Genomic DNA, 16697 nt, shown 5'->3' on the forward strand with positions numbered 1-16697 from the left:
GGGCTGCAAGGAATGGATTGGGACATCCAGCGACAGAGGCTGGAAATCTTTGGTGTACCTGTGAAGAGAACAGAGAACAGCAGACAAAGAGCGCATGTACTGAGACAAGAAACCACACCCCATTTCCCACTCCCCTGCCAGAACCAGTGCACCATTCATAGGCCATGCCCTTCCAAACATAATCTCAAAGGGACTGAGCCCTAATCTGCCCTTTGGGAGAGCACGGACACGGAGTAAAACAAGGGGCAAAGCATCAGGCCACCGAAGAGAGGCCTCCTGGCAAACCTTCGAGAGATGTCACTTGAGTGTCTGATTCATGCGTTCCACTACTCCACTGGCCTGCGGCCGCCAAGGAGTGTGGAGCTTCCAAGGGATCTGTAAGACACCCGATATGTTCTGAACAATTTTGATGTGAAGTGGGTTCCATTATCAGATTCCATCCACTAGGGGAGTCCGAATCGAGGAATAATCTCCTTGACAAATTTTAATGCCACTGTTCTGGCCGTATTGTTTCGACATGAGAAGGCTTCAGGCCATCCGCTGAATCGATCCACTAAGACGAGAAGATATTTTGTACCCTTGAGTCCGGGGAAACTCAGTAAAATCTATTTGCCACACCAGTCCTGGACCTGGGGTGGGTCCCGGAGTTGCTGGCGTCACTGACAGTCCTGGTTGTGGGTTATTCTTTTGGCAGACCAAACATTCAGCTTGTAGCTGGGATGCTATGGGTCTAAGTCCAGAGGTTAGAAAATATTTACTCATAAGCTGGGTAAGAGCCTCCCTCCCTGCATGGGTAGTTTGATGTAATTGCTGTAACACTGGTGGGATTAGGCTCTTAGGTAATAGAATTCTTCCCTCTGTGGAGTGGAGCCATCCCTCCTTTTCCTGGAGACCAAGCCTGTCAGCCAGGTTTCTTTCTTCCGGAGAGTACTGCGGGGCTGGGAGCTCCCCTACCGATGGGATAAGGGCATGCATATGGGCAGTCTTTGCCTCCGGTGGCTGCAAGGTAGCAGCACGCTTGGCTTCCCTGTCCGTCCTAGCATTGCCCCGGGCCACATCTTGATTTTCCCTTTGATGGACCTTACAGTGCACCACTGCTACCTCTAAGGGGAGCTGTACAGCTTCTAGAAGCCGGAGGATCTGGGACCCATGCTTAACCAGAGATCCTTGGGCTGTTAGCAGTCCTCTTTGCTTCCACAAACCAGCATGAGCATGTAATACTCCAAAAGCATATTTAGAGTCAGTAAAGACGTTGACTCGTTTTCCTTTTGACAGTTCAAGTGCACGGGTCAGGGCTACTAGTTCAGCAAGCTGAGCAGATGTCTCAGCAGGTAAACCCTCGGCTTCCACGGTATCGGGAGGATTACAACAGCATAGCCCACCCTCCTTTGTCCATCTACAACAGCACTACTGCCATCCGTGTACCGCTCACACTCTGCATTCGGAAGTGGCTGGTCCTTTAAGTCTGGACAGCTGGAGTATTGGGCATCTATTACATCTAGACAGTCATGTTCCCGCTCCTCTGTCTCTGGCAAAAGGGTGGCTGGGTTAAGGGAGTGGGCAGGTCTGCAGGGTGACTTCAGGGTTCTCTAAAAGCTTAGCCTGCTACCGAGCCACCCGAGCCTGGTGTGAGCCAAAGACCACCCTTGCCATCCAGCAGGGCCTGAACCATGTAAGGAACAAACACTTACACAACCCCTCCCAGGATTAACTTCTCAGCTTCCTCAAGGACTAGGGCAGTTGCAAGCAAACCGCCCGTAAACACCTGGCCACCCCTTGTCAACTGGATCAAGTTGTTTGGAAAAATAAACCATGGGACGTTTCCAAGTACCTAATAACTGAGTGAGCACTCACAGAGCCACCCCTTTCCTCTCATGTACATACAGCTGAAACGGCTTGGAGAGGTCCGGCAGACCCAGGGCTGGGACTCCATTAACTTTCTTTTCAGAACCTTAAATGCCTTGTCAGCTTCTGGGGACTAGTGAAAGGGGTCGTGATCTGCTCCTTAACGCATTCTTACAATGGTTTGGCCCACAGTCCAAATTCAGAGATCCATATTCTGCAAAAGCCTGCCATGCCAGAAAGGCCCTGAGCCGTTTACAATTGTTTGGGATAGGAACTTGGACAGATTGCTTCCTTCTTTCATTGAAAGCTGACGTTCTCCTTGCCTTATGTGAACCCTAAGTACTGTACTTCTTGGGAGGGCGATTTGAGCCTTACTCCGTGCTACCCGATAGCCTCAGAGTCCAACAAGTTCAGGAGGCTCACAGTGGCTTTAAGGCAAGGGGTTAAACCCACAGCTGCAATTAACAGTCATCTACATATTGCAAGAGGAGGGACCTTGTCCTCATTGTCCCATTCCTCCAAGTCCCTAGCCAGGGCCTGGCCAAAAAAGGGTGGGGGAGTTTTTAAATCCCTGGGCCAAAACTGTCCAGCAAAGCTGCTTTTTAACCCTCCTTTCATCCTCCCATTCGAAGGAGAAAATCTCCTGAGATGGTGTGTCAACTGGAAATTGTGAAGAAGGCATCTTTTAAATCCAGAACTGAAAAATGGGTATACTGTACCCCCACGGAGGCCAACAAGGTATATGGTTGGGACGAGGGGGTGCAGAGTTTAACCCGTTCATTGACTGCTCTGAGGTCTTGCACCAGCCGGTACATGCCATCAGGCTTCTGCACAGGCAAGATAGGAGTGTTCCAAGCTGACTGGCATTCTCGAAGACACCATATTGTAGGAATCGATCTATAGTTCCCTGTAGCCCCTCTCTGGCTTCCCCCCTTTAGTGGATACTGTTTGATTTGCACTGGGCCTTTTCCTGGCAAAAGCTGCACATTGACAGGGTTTGGGTGGGTGGCTTTTCCCAGGACCCCTGATGCCCAGACTAAGGGGTATATCTGGTCCTCCCACTGGCTCCACTCTGGGGCTTGCATAGCTGAGGGTTCAGCTGCAAGAGTCATGATCATGCATTCTCGGGGGGTAAGGTAAGGGTTATTTCCTCTTGAGTAAAAATGCAGGGTGGCACCTAAGCGACAAAGCAGGTCCCATCCTAGGCAGGGTGTTGGGCCAAATCGGGAAGGTGAACCAGCTTGTGAGATATAGTTCTGTTTCCAAAGCACATTCCGCTGGGGCATACGCTGAACATTTGGTTCCTTTTCCTGTGGCACCCACCACAGTGAGAGAGTCTGCCACGGGCAGCTGTGCGTGTTGACTCCAGAGTCTACTAAAAAGTCTATTTCCGAGTTTCCCCACCCGCATTTTTACTCGGGGGTTCCGGGGGCAGGATGGTCTGTCTCCCTTAACACCCCTAGTCTTGCTCCTCCGCAGCTATCATAGGGTACGCTCCCTTTGGGGGCATTCATTTTTCCAGGGTCCCCTCCTGCCGGCAGATAGCACACTGGTTGCAACCCAGGTGCTTCTCCTACGGGTCAGGGCATCCACGCCCACGGCCCCTTACTCCCTGGCCCCTTCCACCTTCCTGGGGCCTTTCCCTGCCAGCTTGCACTGCCACTACTAACATTTTCACTTGCCTTTTCTCCTTTTCTCCCTCTCTCAGGCTATAAGCCTTATTTGCAGTTTTCAGAATCTGTGCCATGGTCATGCCCATTAAATCCTCCTTTTTCTGCAATTTCCTTTTAATATCAAGGGCTGCACGACTGGTAAAGATACCTTTTATAACTGCCTCAATGGCCTGGTCATCGGGGTTTGCATTTGTATTCTGCCAAATAGCATCTCGGATGCGCTGCAAAAAGAAACGGATTTCCTTTGGCTCCTGTATTATCTCATATGGTTTTTGCCCAGTTGTTGCGTCGGACAAGCCGATAGTGTCGAAGGTCCATACAAAAGCAGCTCCTTATAGGAGGTGAGGCGGTTGAGTGCTGCTCATCATTAGGATTCCACCTGGGGTCAGCCAGGGGAACCTGGTTCCCGGGGACAAGGACAGTATCTGGAATTTCACGTCATATCTCCGCTGTGCCTCCTCCCTTGCCTGGGACATAACCTCATTCCACTCCGCCTCAGACAACAGGGTCCTCATAAGGATCTGACAATCGTCCCAGTCAGGCTTGTGGCTAGCCAGGACATCCCTCAAAAACCTGAGATTCGTTGAGAATTCCCCAGCCTGTGTCTTAAAGGCTGCTAGCTCCACTGCATTAAAAGGCACATGGGTTGTAAACTTGCATAGTAGTGGCCGGGCGCCCTTCTGCTCCTTGGCTGGCTATTCTGGTCTCGGTAACAACGGATAGAATCCACAGAGGGAGCAATCTCTGGGGCCTGGGGCACCTGCTCTTTATATGGTGCGGGTGTTAAAGCTGAAGGGGACACCGAATCTGCCATTACAACTGTAGGAGGGCTCTGGGGACTAACATTAGTGACTACCGAACCAGTTGGAGTCAAATTACAGTGTTGCAAAATATCTATCCTATGCCATAATGCCATAAACAATTGTGCATACAGATGTTCAGTCCATTTACCTGTTCGCTGACAAAACAGGATTAGCTGAAGGATCGTATTGTAATTAAGTGATCCTTCTGGTGGCCACCTCTCCTGGCTCTCTAGCTGGTATTGAGGCCAGTCTACTGTACAGAACCTTTTAAAGTTATTCTTAGTTATTGGATCCAAGCCAAACACCTTCCAATTCACCAGAATGCATTCTAAGGTTGCCGGCAGAAGCAAACCAAGTTTATTTGAGATCTCAAAGCGGTGCAGGAAGACTGACTCAAATCAAGCACGATTAAAACAAGCAGTCTGTTCCTTTATATTCATGAGAACTTTTCTTGCTGACTAACAATTCCACATTTCCCCTCCCTCTTCTGTCCAGCTGCAGCATTTTCTCACACATTTCTTTGTTTTCCCCCTCCCTCTCCCCCTTTCTGCTGCAGAGACATGTATGCTCTATCTAAAAGTGGCCTTGAAACTTGCTTCAGCCTAGCTTCAATGTATTACAGCAGAGAACTGGCTGTTACAACCAAAAACTAACTGCTAACATTACATTTTTGCAACTATTAGTACATTAGGTTACACAAAGTGTTGAACATGGAGGAACAATGGTTCACTAAGGCCTACAACAGGAGGGATTCATTGACACTTGTGATTTATCACTTTCCCGAGTTACCTACATTTACACCTGGTGACACCAACAGCTCCATGGGCCCAAGTCAGATGACCCAGGCCAGCCATGCTGCCATCTTTATCCCAGGAGAGATGGACTCTAAGGGTACGTCTCCTTTGCAATGTCAGCGCAGGTGTTGCACGCTGTGCTCAAAGCAGCACCTGGAAGCCCCATATTCACCACTCTCATATAATGATGATACGGTTTGTACAAAGTCTGCCTGGTGAGGTATCATTTCAAAAGTCTTGATCTGTTGAACATTAATATTGTGTTGGACTGTGTGTGTAGCATTGGTTGGGAAGTTATGAAGTTTGCTCTGTGTGCCCTACTGAGATATGTTATGAGGTTGGGAAATGCCCACCACCAGCCTTTCAGGTGTGACAATGGACGAGCCAGACTCGCTGCTGGCCCATTAAAGGGATCCACCCTCCCAAGGACTATCCCAGGAACTGTGTACAATGCAGACTTCTCCAATATAACACAACGACACTGGGCACTGCTTGATTCACGTTCTAGCAAAGGAGCTTTCTAGAAAGTTGGAAGAAACTGTGAAAGAAGGGTAGAGACAGCATGACTTGGCCTCTCTCCCCCACAACTCAACATCTGGAAACACACCTGGATGACAAAACTGATTCAGAAACCAGAAGAGAATAATAATGATGTAAGCAGAGTCAGGATGAGCGCTACCCTGACATCTGGTGGTGAATTGTAGGGAATGTGGAAAGAATTCCAAGAATTTCAAAGAATGGGGAAAGATTTGCATTGGCATCCACCCTCCACTTAGCATAAGCCCACAGCAGACTGAGATAGTTATTTTAACAGCTCTGGATCCCCAATTTCTTTGTTATTGGGGCAGGGAAAAAAAGTTTGTCACCCTGATTGTGTGAATGGGGAGCTGTGGGACTGCTTTGTGACAGAGATGACTCAACCTCAGTTGGGTGGTACTTGCTAAACATGGGACATGGGTTCCAAAACCCCATGAAGGGAGAGAGGTTGGGGACTGGTGTGTGTACTTGATGGTATGGGCCCCTTGTGAGGGCCTGGAATACCAATTGCACATCCTCCTCTCTCCACTGTGGAATATCAGAGTTGATTTTTTATTCCTTTAACAATCCAGATACAGGTTACTGAGCTGAACTCACTTTTTGGCTAATGCAGCAAAGAATCCTGTGGCACCTTATAGACTAACAGATGTTTTGGAGCATGAGCTTTCATGGGTGAATACTCACTTCTTCAGATGCATGTCACCCACGAAAGCTCATGCTCCAAAACGTCTGTTAGTCTATAAGGTGCCACAGGATTCTTTGCTGCTTTTACAGATCCAGACTAACACGTCTACCCCTCTGATTTTTGGCTAATGGTGCACTAGCACTGGGGCTCCCCTACTATGAGCTGAAATCACTAAAGAGCTGAAATTACTAAAGAGCTGAGAGCACTGAGTACTGTGCTAACTAGTGGGGGAGCCTGAAGCTATACTGTGGAACAGAGCAGCTGGTGGAGTGGAGCAGTTGCGGGGACGGCTGGAGCGGATCATGGGACAGCTGGTGGCAGCGGAGCAGCTGGCAGAGCGGAGTAGCTGTGGGACGGGTGGAGCGGCCCACAGAGCGAGCGGAGCCGAGCAGTTTGCAGGGACAACTGGAGCAGCTCACGGGACAGCTGGTGGAGCAGAGCAGCTGGTGGAGCGGAGCAGTTTGTGAGGACGGCTGGAGGAGCAGAGTGGAGTGAATGGTAAAGTGGAGCAGTTTGTGGAGAAGGCGGGAGCAGAACCCATGGAGAGGCAGGGCAGTTGGCCCCGGACCACGTAAGGTGCCCCTTTCTACCCAGGCTGGGGGGAGGGACCTCTGCAGATAGACTCTCGAACTTTGGGGCTGCACTGACCCAGGACAGAGACTTTTGGATTGTGGGACTTTTGCGACTGTGGGTGATTTGGGGGTTGCTGGACTCAACAGCCCAGGAAAGAGCACACAGCCCAATTTCCTGGGGTGGGTCTTTGCTCACGGTTTGGTCTATGAACTCTAGTTGAGGTGTTTTCCCAATTTAGTGTTTGTTGTTTATCTCATGTATTAAACCTTTTTTGCTACACCAAGACTCTGTGCTTGCCTCTTTGAGGCGCCTAGGGGTGTGTGTAAGATTTTCCCAGGTCACTGGGTGGGGGCTCGAGCTGGTTTGGCATTGGGTTATTGAAACGGAACCCCTGGATACTGAACCCGGCCCTTGATGCTGCCAACTCAGAGGGGCAGAAGGGTTACATAAACAAGACACGAGAAGTCATTCTTCCACTCTACTCTGCACTGGTTAGGCCTCAACTGGAGTATTGTTTCCAGTTCTGGGCACCGCATTTCAAGAAAGATGTGGAGAAATTGGAGAGGGTCCAGAGAAGAGCAACAAGAATGATTAAAGGTCTTGAGAACATGACCTATGAAGGAAGGCTGAAAGAACTGGGTTTACTTAGTTTGGAAAAGAGAAGGCTGAGAGGGGACATGATAGCAGTTTTCAGGTATCTAAAAGGGTGTCATCAGGAGGAGGGAGAAAACTTGTTCACCTTAGCTTCTAATGATAGAACAAGAAGCAATGGGCTTAAACTGCAGCAAGGGAGATTTAGGTTGGACATTAGGAAAAAGTTCCTAACCATCAGGGTAGTTAAACACTGGACTAGATTGCCTAGGGAGGTTGTGGAATCTCCATCTCTGGAGATATTTAAGAGTAGGTTAGATAAATGTCTATCAGGGATGGTCTAGATAGTATTTGGTCCTGTCATGAGGGCAGGGGACTGGAATCTATGACCTCTCGAGGTCCCTTCCAGTCCTAGAGTCTATGAATCTATGAATAAAATCGATTAATTTCTGAAAAAACTGAGTGTAGCATTGGGAGCAGCATCTGAGGTTTTCCTGTCTAGCTGGCTTGTTTCCTAGAATGAACGCTTCTTGAGTGGGATGATCCACAGGGAGTAGCTCAAACCTCCAAAGTGCCTGGCCAGGGGCAGGACACTAGCCCAGTAAGGGAGGGGTGTGACAGTGACATCACAAAGGCCTTTTGTAGGACCTCAGACTATCGGTCAAAGGTGGTGACCTCACAGAGAGATGCTGACATCAGCCAGGCAGGACAGGGGCAAGGGGCCAGGGAAACCTCAGAGACCTCTGTGGCTTTGCTTCAGCAAGTCTCCCCCAGGTCTCTCTTTGAGGACTGAGAGAGTATTTGGGTTCACATACATGAGCACCAGGAGGAACCTGTTCCAAGTTTTCTCCTTCCCTTTTAGTGATTTTATTAGAAAACAGCCATCCCTGTTTAGAAGGTAAGAGCCTCCTGGAGGTTTGAAACCTGTTCAGTCTGATCCATCTGGTGACAGTTGAATTCTAGGTGTGGAAAACACGAGCTTAAGGAGGCAGAATTTTATTGCGCACCTGGGATTTCTCCCCTTAGAATCACTGGGGACATTAGGGTTTGTCCTTTTTGTTTCACCTCTTCCTCCAACCCTCCCTTCCTCCTTTCTCTTCTTCTCTTGCTTCCTTTGTCCTTTTACTTGTTCCCCTCTGAACACCAGGAGAGGGTGTGTGTGTGTGAGTGTGTGTGTGTGAGAGAGTGTGTGTGTGAGTGTGAGAGAGAGAGAGAGAGTGTTAGTTAGTTACAGGAAGTGCTCTGCAGCTCCCACTGTGGGAGGTCCACCCATAAATGTGGGGCTGAACTAGTGCTCGGGCAGTGATCCCCACCAGTGACCTGGGCCATCCCTTTCGGGCTCCTCTGGTGAGAACCCTCAGCCTCCCGTCCCCAGTCTCTACCCTGATTGGCTGAGCAGGGGGTTACTGACAAGGAGGAGACTCAGGTCCTTAGTGTTCTCTTTTAAGGTTAAGTAAATAAGTCAGAACCAGTTCTATGTTTGATGAGTTTTGCTGCTTCTCTGCATTAATTGTCTCTGAGCAGTTCATGATTCTCTCTAACATTGCAGTTCTCCTCAAATACTTGCTGAATAATTACTGTCACTGTTGTTGGTCTGGAGCTCATCTAAGAACACTTTACTCAGGTCATTCAATGTCTGAAATTCAAGATCCAATGGTTAGTTTGAAAATCAGGGCTCTTAGGTCCTATTCCCAAGTCTACCACTGGCTGGGTGTGTGATCTAAGACAAGTCAATTCTCCTTCCTCAGCCTTAGCTTCTCCCTCTTTCAAGTAGAGATAATAATTATCCGCTCCTACCTACCTCACAGTGCGTGGAGGCAGGGGCGGCTCTAGGATTTTTGCTGCCCCAAGCAAAACAAATTTTGGCTGCCCCCACATCAGGCCTGGGCTCCCCACCACATACTCCTGCTGACTGAGCTCTGGGCTTCCCCCTACCGGCAGCCCCCTGCCAGCCCAGCCCAGCCCTGGGGTCTCCCCCCACACACCCCGTGCCAACAACATAGGTTTGTTCTCCCCAGTCCGCCCTGGCTGAGCTGCTCCCTTTTATACTCCATCTCCAGTCGGAGCATGCCCAGAGAGGGCGAGGGGGTGTGGCCTCTTCAGCCCACAGGGTGCAGTTAACCCTAGCAGTGCCAGTGCAGGGTTGATGCACCTCATCACAGACAGCATTTCCCAAATTTTGGGATTAGCCAGGAGATCTCTTCAGGAGTAACCTCCTGTAGGGACTGGGTCACAAATACCTTGGGAACCAAATACCTGGGCATTTTGCCTAGTTCCAAGTCACTTGCTGTGGAATTCTATCCCTGGATCATCTGAGACAATATTGACTTAAACAATTGAACTACCCTGTGACCATGTGCACTTACTTCCGTCAGTTGCACCATTTGGGGTCTGCTGCTGTTCACCTTTTCAGAGTGGAGATTTAAAAACAGACTGTTTCTCTGATAATATGTCCAGCAGCTTGGAGTATTCTCTCCTGTTGACTGAACTGTATTTGAATTTTCTCCATGTCATCATGCAGGGATAGGGGAAAAAACAAACCTAAAGTAAAAAGTGATGGTCATTTGCCTGAAATTTCCCAATAAATCTGAGCTACAATCTGTCAAACAACACTAACATGCAGTTATATGACCAAGGAGCCTTCATGAAAGATAGAAAACCCATATCACAGACAGGTAGAAGACACTTTCATTTTCATTTAAAGTGAAATTCCAGACTAGGTTACATCTGATGTCTCAGAATCAGGATGAGAAATTCTCCCCTGATCCACTGAAACCTGCTTCACCCAGCGCTGTCTCATTAGTGTTATTTACAGAAGTTTTAGCACCTACAGAACAGGCGGAAAAAACAGCCGACCTTCCCAGAAGTGGCTTTGCCAATAGAGGGAAAAGGGGATTTGAACAGTGCTTGGGATCCATTTGAAATCCCCTTCCAGGTCTGTGACACTTTCATTGCCTGCCAGAGTGACTCTGATTTAGGATCAAAGACGTCCAAGCACCATTCCCAAGCATGGACAGCCAAGAACATGACCTCACCGGACACGTTGGGAAGTGAAGGAATATGAAGGGGTGAACTCTGCATGGCTCAGACACAAGGTAACAGTTCTGGGGTGATGGGGAAGGACGGAATCTCTGAGTCGCCCCATCTCCTTCCAGTGTCACAGAGCCTGAAATGACCCTTATTTCCCTGACACTGCTCCAGCTCTTCATCATATTTAAATATATTTTAAATGAGAAAAAAGTCAACAAAGTAACTGCTGTTCTGCACAATCCAGGGTAATGTGAGAACAACTGGGAAGGAGACGATCTGTCCTCAGAGAGGAACATGGCAACTCGAACAATAACTTTGCACTGAGAGGAGGAGTATAAATGTGAATCTCCAGGTTTGTTTAGACAAGGAAATGTGACGGTGGTTAGGTCAGATCAGGAGGAAATGTGCTAGATAACCCCACCCACTATCCATGGCCCATGTCTTTACTGCAAGAATAGCTGTCTTTTTACATCAGGAAAGTGAACTCAAGCTAGCTAACTCCATGGCAACCACAGTGATGAGACCCAGGTAGATTTTATCTCAACGTAGCTGGTTGAAGATACTCCCCATCTCCCCCACCTGGGGTGATGACATTCCTGATAGAAAGGACACCCACTCCCATGACTCGCAGGACAATGGAGTTGATAGAAAGGACCACAGGATCCACCCCAAAGACGGGCGAGCTTCAAAAGTGCGCAACCCATGTGGGAGCTGAGGGACTACAGTGGGCAAAAGATGCAAACAGCCTTAACACTCACTATCTGGGAACTGTCAAAAGAATTAAAGAAAAAAATCTTCTGACAGCTCTAGAGAAGGTTTTTATGAAGTTTATCTCCTTTACGGATTCTCTGATGTTTAGAAAGGCCTGAACTATGAGCGAAGCTTTTCCCACACTCGCAGCATTCATAGGGTCTCTGCCCGGTGTGGATTCTGTAATGTGTAATAAGGGTTGAGCTCCGAGAGAAGCTTTTCCCGCACTCACTGCATTCATAGGGTCTCTCTCCCGTGTGGACTCTCTGGTGAGAGATAAGGGAGGAGAGGTGAGTGAAACGTTTCCCGCACTCACTGCATTCATAGGGTGTCTCTCCTGTGTGGATCCTCTGATGCATAGTAAGGTTTGAGCTCCGAGAGAAGCTTTTCCCACACTCACAACATTCATAGGGTCGCTCTCCTGCGTGCGTTGTCTGATGAGAGGTAAGGGAGGATAGGCTCTCTCCTGTGTGGATCCGCTGATGTATAGTAAGGTTTGAGCTCCAAGAGAAGCTTTTCCCACACTCGCAGCATTCGTAGGGTCGCTCTCCCATGTGCATTGTCTGATGAGAGATAAGGGCTGATCTCTGAGTGAAACGTTTCCCGCACTCACAGCATTCATAGGGTCTCTCTCCTGTGTGGATTCTCTGATGAGAGATAAGGGTATATCTCTGAGTGAAACGTTTCCCGCACTCACAGCATTCATAGGGTTTCTCTCCTCTGTGTATTTGCTGATGCCTACTAAGGGCAGAGGTACGATTGAAGCTTTTCCCACACTCACAGCATTCGTAGGGTCTCTCTTTTGTGTGGATTATCTCATGTCGAATAAGGGCTGAATGGTAATTGAAGTTTTTCCCACACTCACTACACGTATTCTCTCGCTTCTGCGTGAGGATTTTCTCCTGGGATGTAGTTTCCTTGAGGTCCCTGTGAGTTGCCTGACAATTAATGGGTTCATCCACTCTCTCCTCTGAGTGGTTTCCCTGCTCTCTCTCTTGTCTCTGGTAACTTTCATCAGCTTTTCCCTGATCACGGGGGCTGGACACGCTCCCTTTGGATCTTCGCAGTAATTCCCCATGCGCTTCGGCGAGCTCAGCATCTTCCTGGTGAGGATTCTGCTCCTCGCTCTCCCTCACCACCCCATCACCTGCTAGAAGGGAGGAGAAATCTCAGAATTGGGGATGGAAAGGCAGAGAGCAAACCCGAGTAAGTGCCGGAGAGACAGACAATAAAAATCAGGGACTGAATTCCCCCAAACTCATCCCCATAGGGGAGAGTGGAGGGGATCAATTCTGCTCCACACCCAGGACCGGCCTTTAGGGTGGGCCGTACGGATGCCCCACCCAAGGGGATGCCGGGCGCAGGATTTGGATTCCCATCTGACTTGCTGCCGAGAGGCTCGCTGGGCTGATGAAAACGGGCACAGGGAGGCAGATAAGCAGCTGCGTGGGGGAGTGGGAGAGACCTGAGCTGCAGGGGGTAGTTGGACGACCAGCCGTCAGAGCCAGGTGACTGCTCCAGAGCAGAGGGGCCTCTCCACACACACAGTCCTTCACACACGCCCATCAACATACACACACTCCTCATATCCTCTCCTACACAAACACACACACACACACACACACACACCATGGCTCCCTCAATGCAGGTCACTTCCCCACCTGGGCTATGCTGAGACATCAGGAGCAGCTGCTCTCCTGCCCTCCCCTTACACAGCCTGCAGGAAAAGTGACCTGGATGCAGGCAGCCCTGACGTCGCTCCTTGCTCCCCTCTCCCAGCCCCCCAGGGCTGAGTGGGGCAGGGTAGCAGCAGTCCAGGGGGAGAGCAAGCAGCAATGCCAGCTGCTTTGTGCATCTAGGTCAGGTTCCCCACTTGGGTGCAGGAGGATGCAAGCATTAGGGGCAAAGGGGGCACAGTGCAGGGGTTGGGGGCTCAGGGAGGGGCAGGTGTTGAGGTGCAGGGGGCAGGGTTTCGGGTGAAGGGGTATGCACCATGCAGGGGATCAGGGTGCAGGAGGGAGGTACAGGGGGTATGAGAGAAGGGGGCACAGTCCTGGGATTAGGGGCACATGAGGGAGGGGAAGGGGTTGGGGTGAAGGGGGCACAGGAGGGGGCAGGTGTTGGGAGGGGCTGGAGGGGGCAGAAGTTAGGAGTGAAGGGGGAGCAGGTATTTGGAGCGAAGGGGGCACAGTGCAGGGGCTAGGGGGAAGGGAGGGTGGGGAGCCTGTCGAGCCCATGAGGGACAGAGGGAATGGGGGGGTGCCATGCCTATGGGAGCCAGGGGCACCAAAATGCAAGTTTGCCCAAGGTGCCATTTCCCCAAGGCCGGCCCTGCCCACATCCCATCCGAACACTCAGTCGGAAGGGAGGCAGCTCCAGCCAAGGTGTCAGTCACCATCTGTAGGAAGCCAGGAGTGAGATCTGCTGGGGACTGTCCTGAGCTCACAGAGTCTGTGTGGGGAATCCCAGCTGGTTCTCTCAGGCACTTACAGTTTCTGGGTTGGTTTAATGTTTCCTCACCTGTCCAGGGACTTCTCAGGATCTCGTTTTCCTCTGAACCCTGGAGATCCAGGACCCACGGCTCTTCCCCTCCTTCCAGCTGGGAGATCACAGAGGGTTTGGAAACTGGAAACCCTGCTCAAGGGAAAGAAAACAAGGGAGGCAGGAGGGTACTTTGCCCACCTCTGGTATAGATGGTGACTAAACTTAAACCTCTGCGAACCAGGAAATGAGAAGTTAATGTAAACGCCCCCCCTCCAATGCAACCTTAACTTTGCCCCCAACCCTCAACCCTGCAGCTGGCAAGAACCACTGAGGATGGTTCTGTGTGGGCCGTGCAAAGGTTAACAAACTGCTACAGGGACTCAGATATTCAGCTCAATGCAGCAGTAACAGGATGAATTCTATGGTCTGTGGTATAAAGGACGTCAGAGCAGATGACCTAATAGTCACATCTGGCCTTCAAAGCTGCGAACCTATAATCGATCCGAGGAAAGACTAAGAGAACGTGCCGTCGTCTGTGCTGTGTTCACAGATGGGAATCCCAGCATCTATCCACATGCCTCCAGCTGTGTGCACTGGGCCAGCTGTAGTTGTGACTGGCCGATGGAGGGATGGGTTGCAGTAGCTGGGCAAAGCTGTGCCTGTGCTACGCAGAGAGGTGCATGTGAAACTTAGGGGGCCAATTCTGCCTCATTTCTGTGCTGACTGTTGCAGGCTGTGTCAGCAAAGGTGCCCAAGGGTGTGTTCTTGCCATGGGGATTGTCAGCACCCTGGTGGCGTATGTTCGAGTGATCTGTGGGGCTTAGTGAGGGGTAAGTGAAGGCAGTGACTCACAAGGAAAACTCAGGTTGAGGGCAAAGGGGTGGTAACACTTTGCAAGTCTGAGATGGTCTGTGTGCAGGAGGTTCAGTACTGGAGAGCAGCCCAGGGGGAGGAAGCTTCTGTTTGCTATGATGGAGATGAACCCGATTATCTTAGCAAAGAGAAGCTGTGAGACTTTCTGCTGGACTGCTCTGTTCCCAGAGCGCTCTGTAACAGGGGAGGGCAGAGGGCTAGTGTGTGTGACACTGGCATGTCGGGGCGCTGCTGAAACCGGACAGAGCAGAGGTGGCATTGTGGAGTGGTGTGAACCTAAACTTTTCATTTCCCCTTCTAAGAACCGAGGGGACGGGAATCCTTACCCAGCAAGGTCACCTTCTCATAGTTCTCCTGCATGACGTCTCTGTAAAGGGCTCTGCGAGTGGGGTCCAGCAGAGCCCCCTCTTCCCTGGTGAAATACACAGCCACCTCCTCGAAGGTCACCGGCCCCTGAAAGAGCAAGAGTCCAACACTCAATACCTGCTCCCCACTCACAGCCCCACTATTCATGGGGGAAAGCAGCCAATCAAATGGAAGCTCTGAGAGAGAAACAGTCGGCAGAGTCCTATCCCCACACTGCTGAGAGCAGCCAGGGGCACCACGGTGAGAGAACAAAGAGAGACCCCTTGTCTCTGCCTGCAGATCCATCACACACCTACTAGCCAGGGGCTGATACAACCCCATGGTAGGAACCCAACACCCTCCCCACTGCCAGCAGCTGGATGTGAGGGGCCGGGACATCTTCCCTGCACCTCCCTGGTGGGGGCCCCCTTTCCATGTCACACCAGCCCCTGGCTAGCAGGCTGAGGGCTCAGCACTGGAAGTCTGGTCAGTTTTCCCAGCCCTGCCCAGGGGGTTGGTTTCTCTATTTCCTGTTCCACAAATTAGGGAATTTTCTCCCCCAACACCCAAGTGTTTGTTCTGAGGATCTAGGCCCACGTTAAACAAGTCCCAGCAGGTTTGTCACACTCTGTCCCCCTCCCTTTCCTCACCCAGGGTATTCCCTGCCCCCTCCAGCCCTAACTCCCCACAAGTTGCCACCTCTTCAGTATTTCCTGCCCCTCCCCCTCTAGCAGGAACCCACCAGCAACCCCCCAATAACCCCGACCTGAGCTGGCGCCACTGCAGCCAGAGAGCCCCCCCCCGCGGCCGGGCACAGAGGGGTTAATGCCTTCCTGTGCCCCGCAACCCCCCCCCGCTCCCAGCTGCTCCAGCCCCTTCCTGTGCCCCGCAACCCCCCCCCGCTCCCAGCTGCTCCAGCCCCTTCCTGTGCCCCGCAACCCCCCCCCCGCTCCCAGCTGCTCCAGCCCCTTCCTGTGCCCTGCAAACCCGCCGGGGCTGCGGCGCTCCCCGGGGTGTCTCCAGGGGCTGGAGGGGGAGGCTGAGTCCCTGCTTTTCTCCTGCTCCCTCCGGGCTGAGGCGGGTCCCCGCGTGTCCCAACCCCCCTGCGAGGGGTCCGGGGTCAGGGCCAGGCCCTGGGAGGAGCCGCCCCTTCCTGCCGGTAGCGGGGCCTGTGCCGGGCCGGGAGGGGAGGGCAGCGCGTGGGGCCGGGGACAGCGCGGGGCGGACACGCTCCTGCGGGGGGCGGGGCTGAGGGTTGGGGTGTCGGGGGGGTTATTACGTGAGGGTCACAAGCGCCCCCCCCCGCCGCTCCCCGGGAACAGGCGGGGAGGGGTCTGAGAGGCCCCGGCTGGGAGAGGGGGCGGGGCCGGGGCCGGGGCCGGGGCACAGCATGAGCGGTGGGGGGAGGGTCAGGCTGGCCCCGGGGAAACTCCCTTCATTGGGATAGAAAAAGTGGAAGCGCCGCCGGGGCAGCCTGGGAGATGTAGTTCCTGACTCTCCCTGGACCGGAAGTGACGTCGGCAGGGGAGGTGGAGCTGGGTTGCCAGCGCGCGCGGGCCGCTCCGGCTCTGCCTGGCTCGCGCGGGGCCGTTGGAGCCTCTCCCGGGGCCGGAGAAGGGTTTGTGCCGTGGGGGCTCTGGGCATGCGCAGATCGGGGAGCAGGAGAGTCCCGCATTAACCCTCCCGTGGGGCCGGGCGGGGGGGAAATGTCTGT

General features: G+C 51.8%; 2 protein-coding genes across 2 annotated transcripts in view; one reads left to right on the forward strand and one right to left on the reverse strand.

The window, feature by feature from the left end:
• The window catches only part of LOC115643738 (zinc finger protein 660-like), a 579185-nt gene that overhangs the window by 227484 nt on the left and 335004 nt on the right, over positions 1 to 16697 (forward strand). The window lies entirely within an intron of this gene.
• The window catches only part of LOC115643744 (zinc finger protein 271-like), a 38304-nt gene that overhangs the window by 15973 nt on the left and 5634 nt on the right, over positions 1 to 16697 (reverse strand). The window contains exons 3-6 of the mRNA XM_030547738.1: positions 15975 to 16216; positions 13772 to 13915; positions 11373 to 12431; positions 302 to 309 (exon numbers count right to left, since the gene is read on the reverse strand). Coding sequence (XP_030403598.1) covers positions 302 to 309; positions 11373 to 12431; positions 13772 to 13915; positions 15975 to 16216 — 1453 coding nt within the window. The remainder of the gene's footprint in view (positions 1 to 301; positions 310 to 11372; positions 12432 to 13771; positions 13916 to 15974; positions 16217 to 16697) is intronic.

This window comes from Gopherus evgoodei, unplaced genomic scaffold, assembly GCF_007399415.2.
Source record: "Gopherus evgoodei ecotype Sinaloan lineage unplaced genomic scaffold, rGopEvg1_v1.p scaffold_69_arrow_ctg1, whole genome shotgun sequence".
Lineage (NCBI taxonomy): Eukaryota > Metazoa > Chordata > Testudines > Testudinidae > Gopherus > Gopherus evgoodei.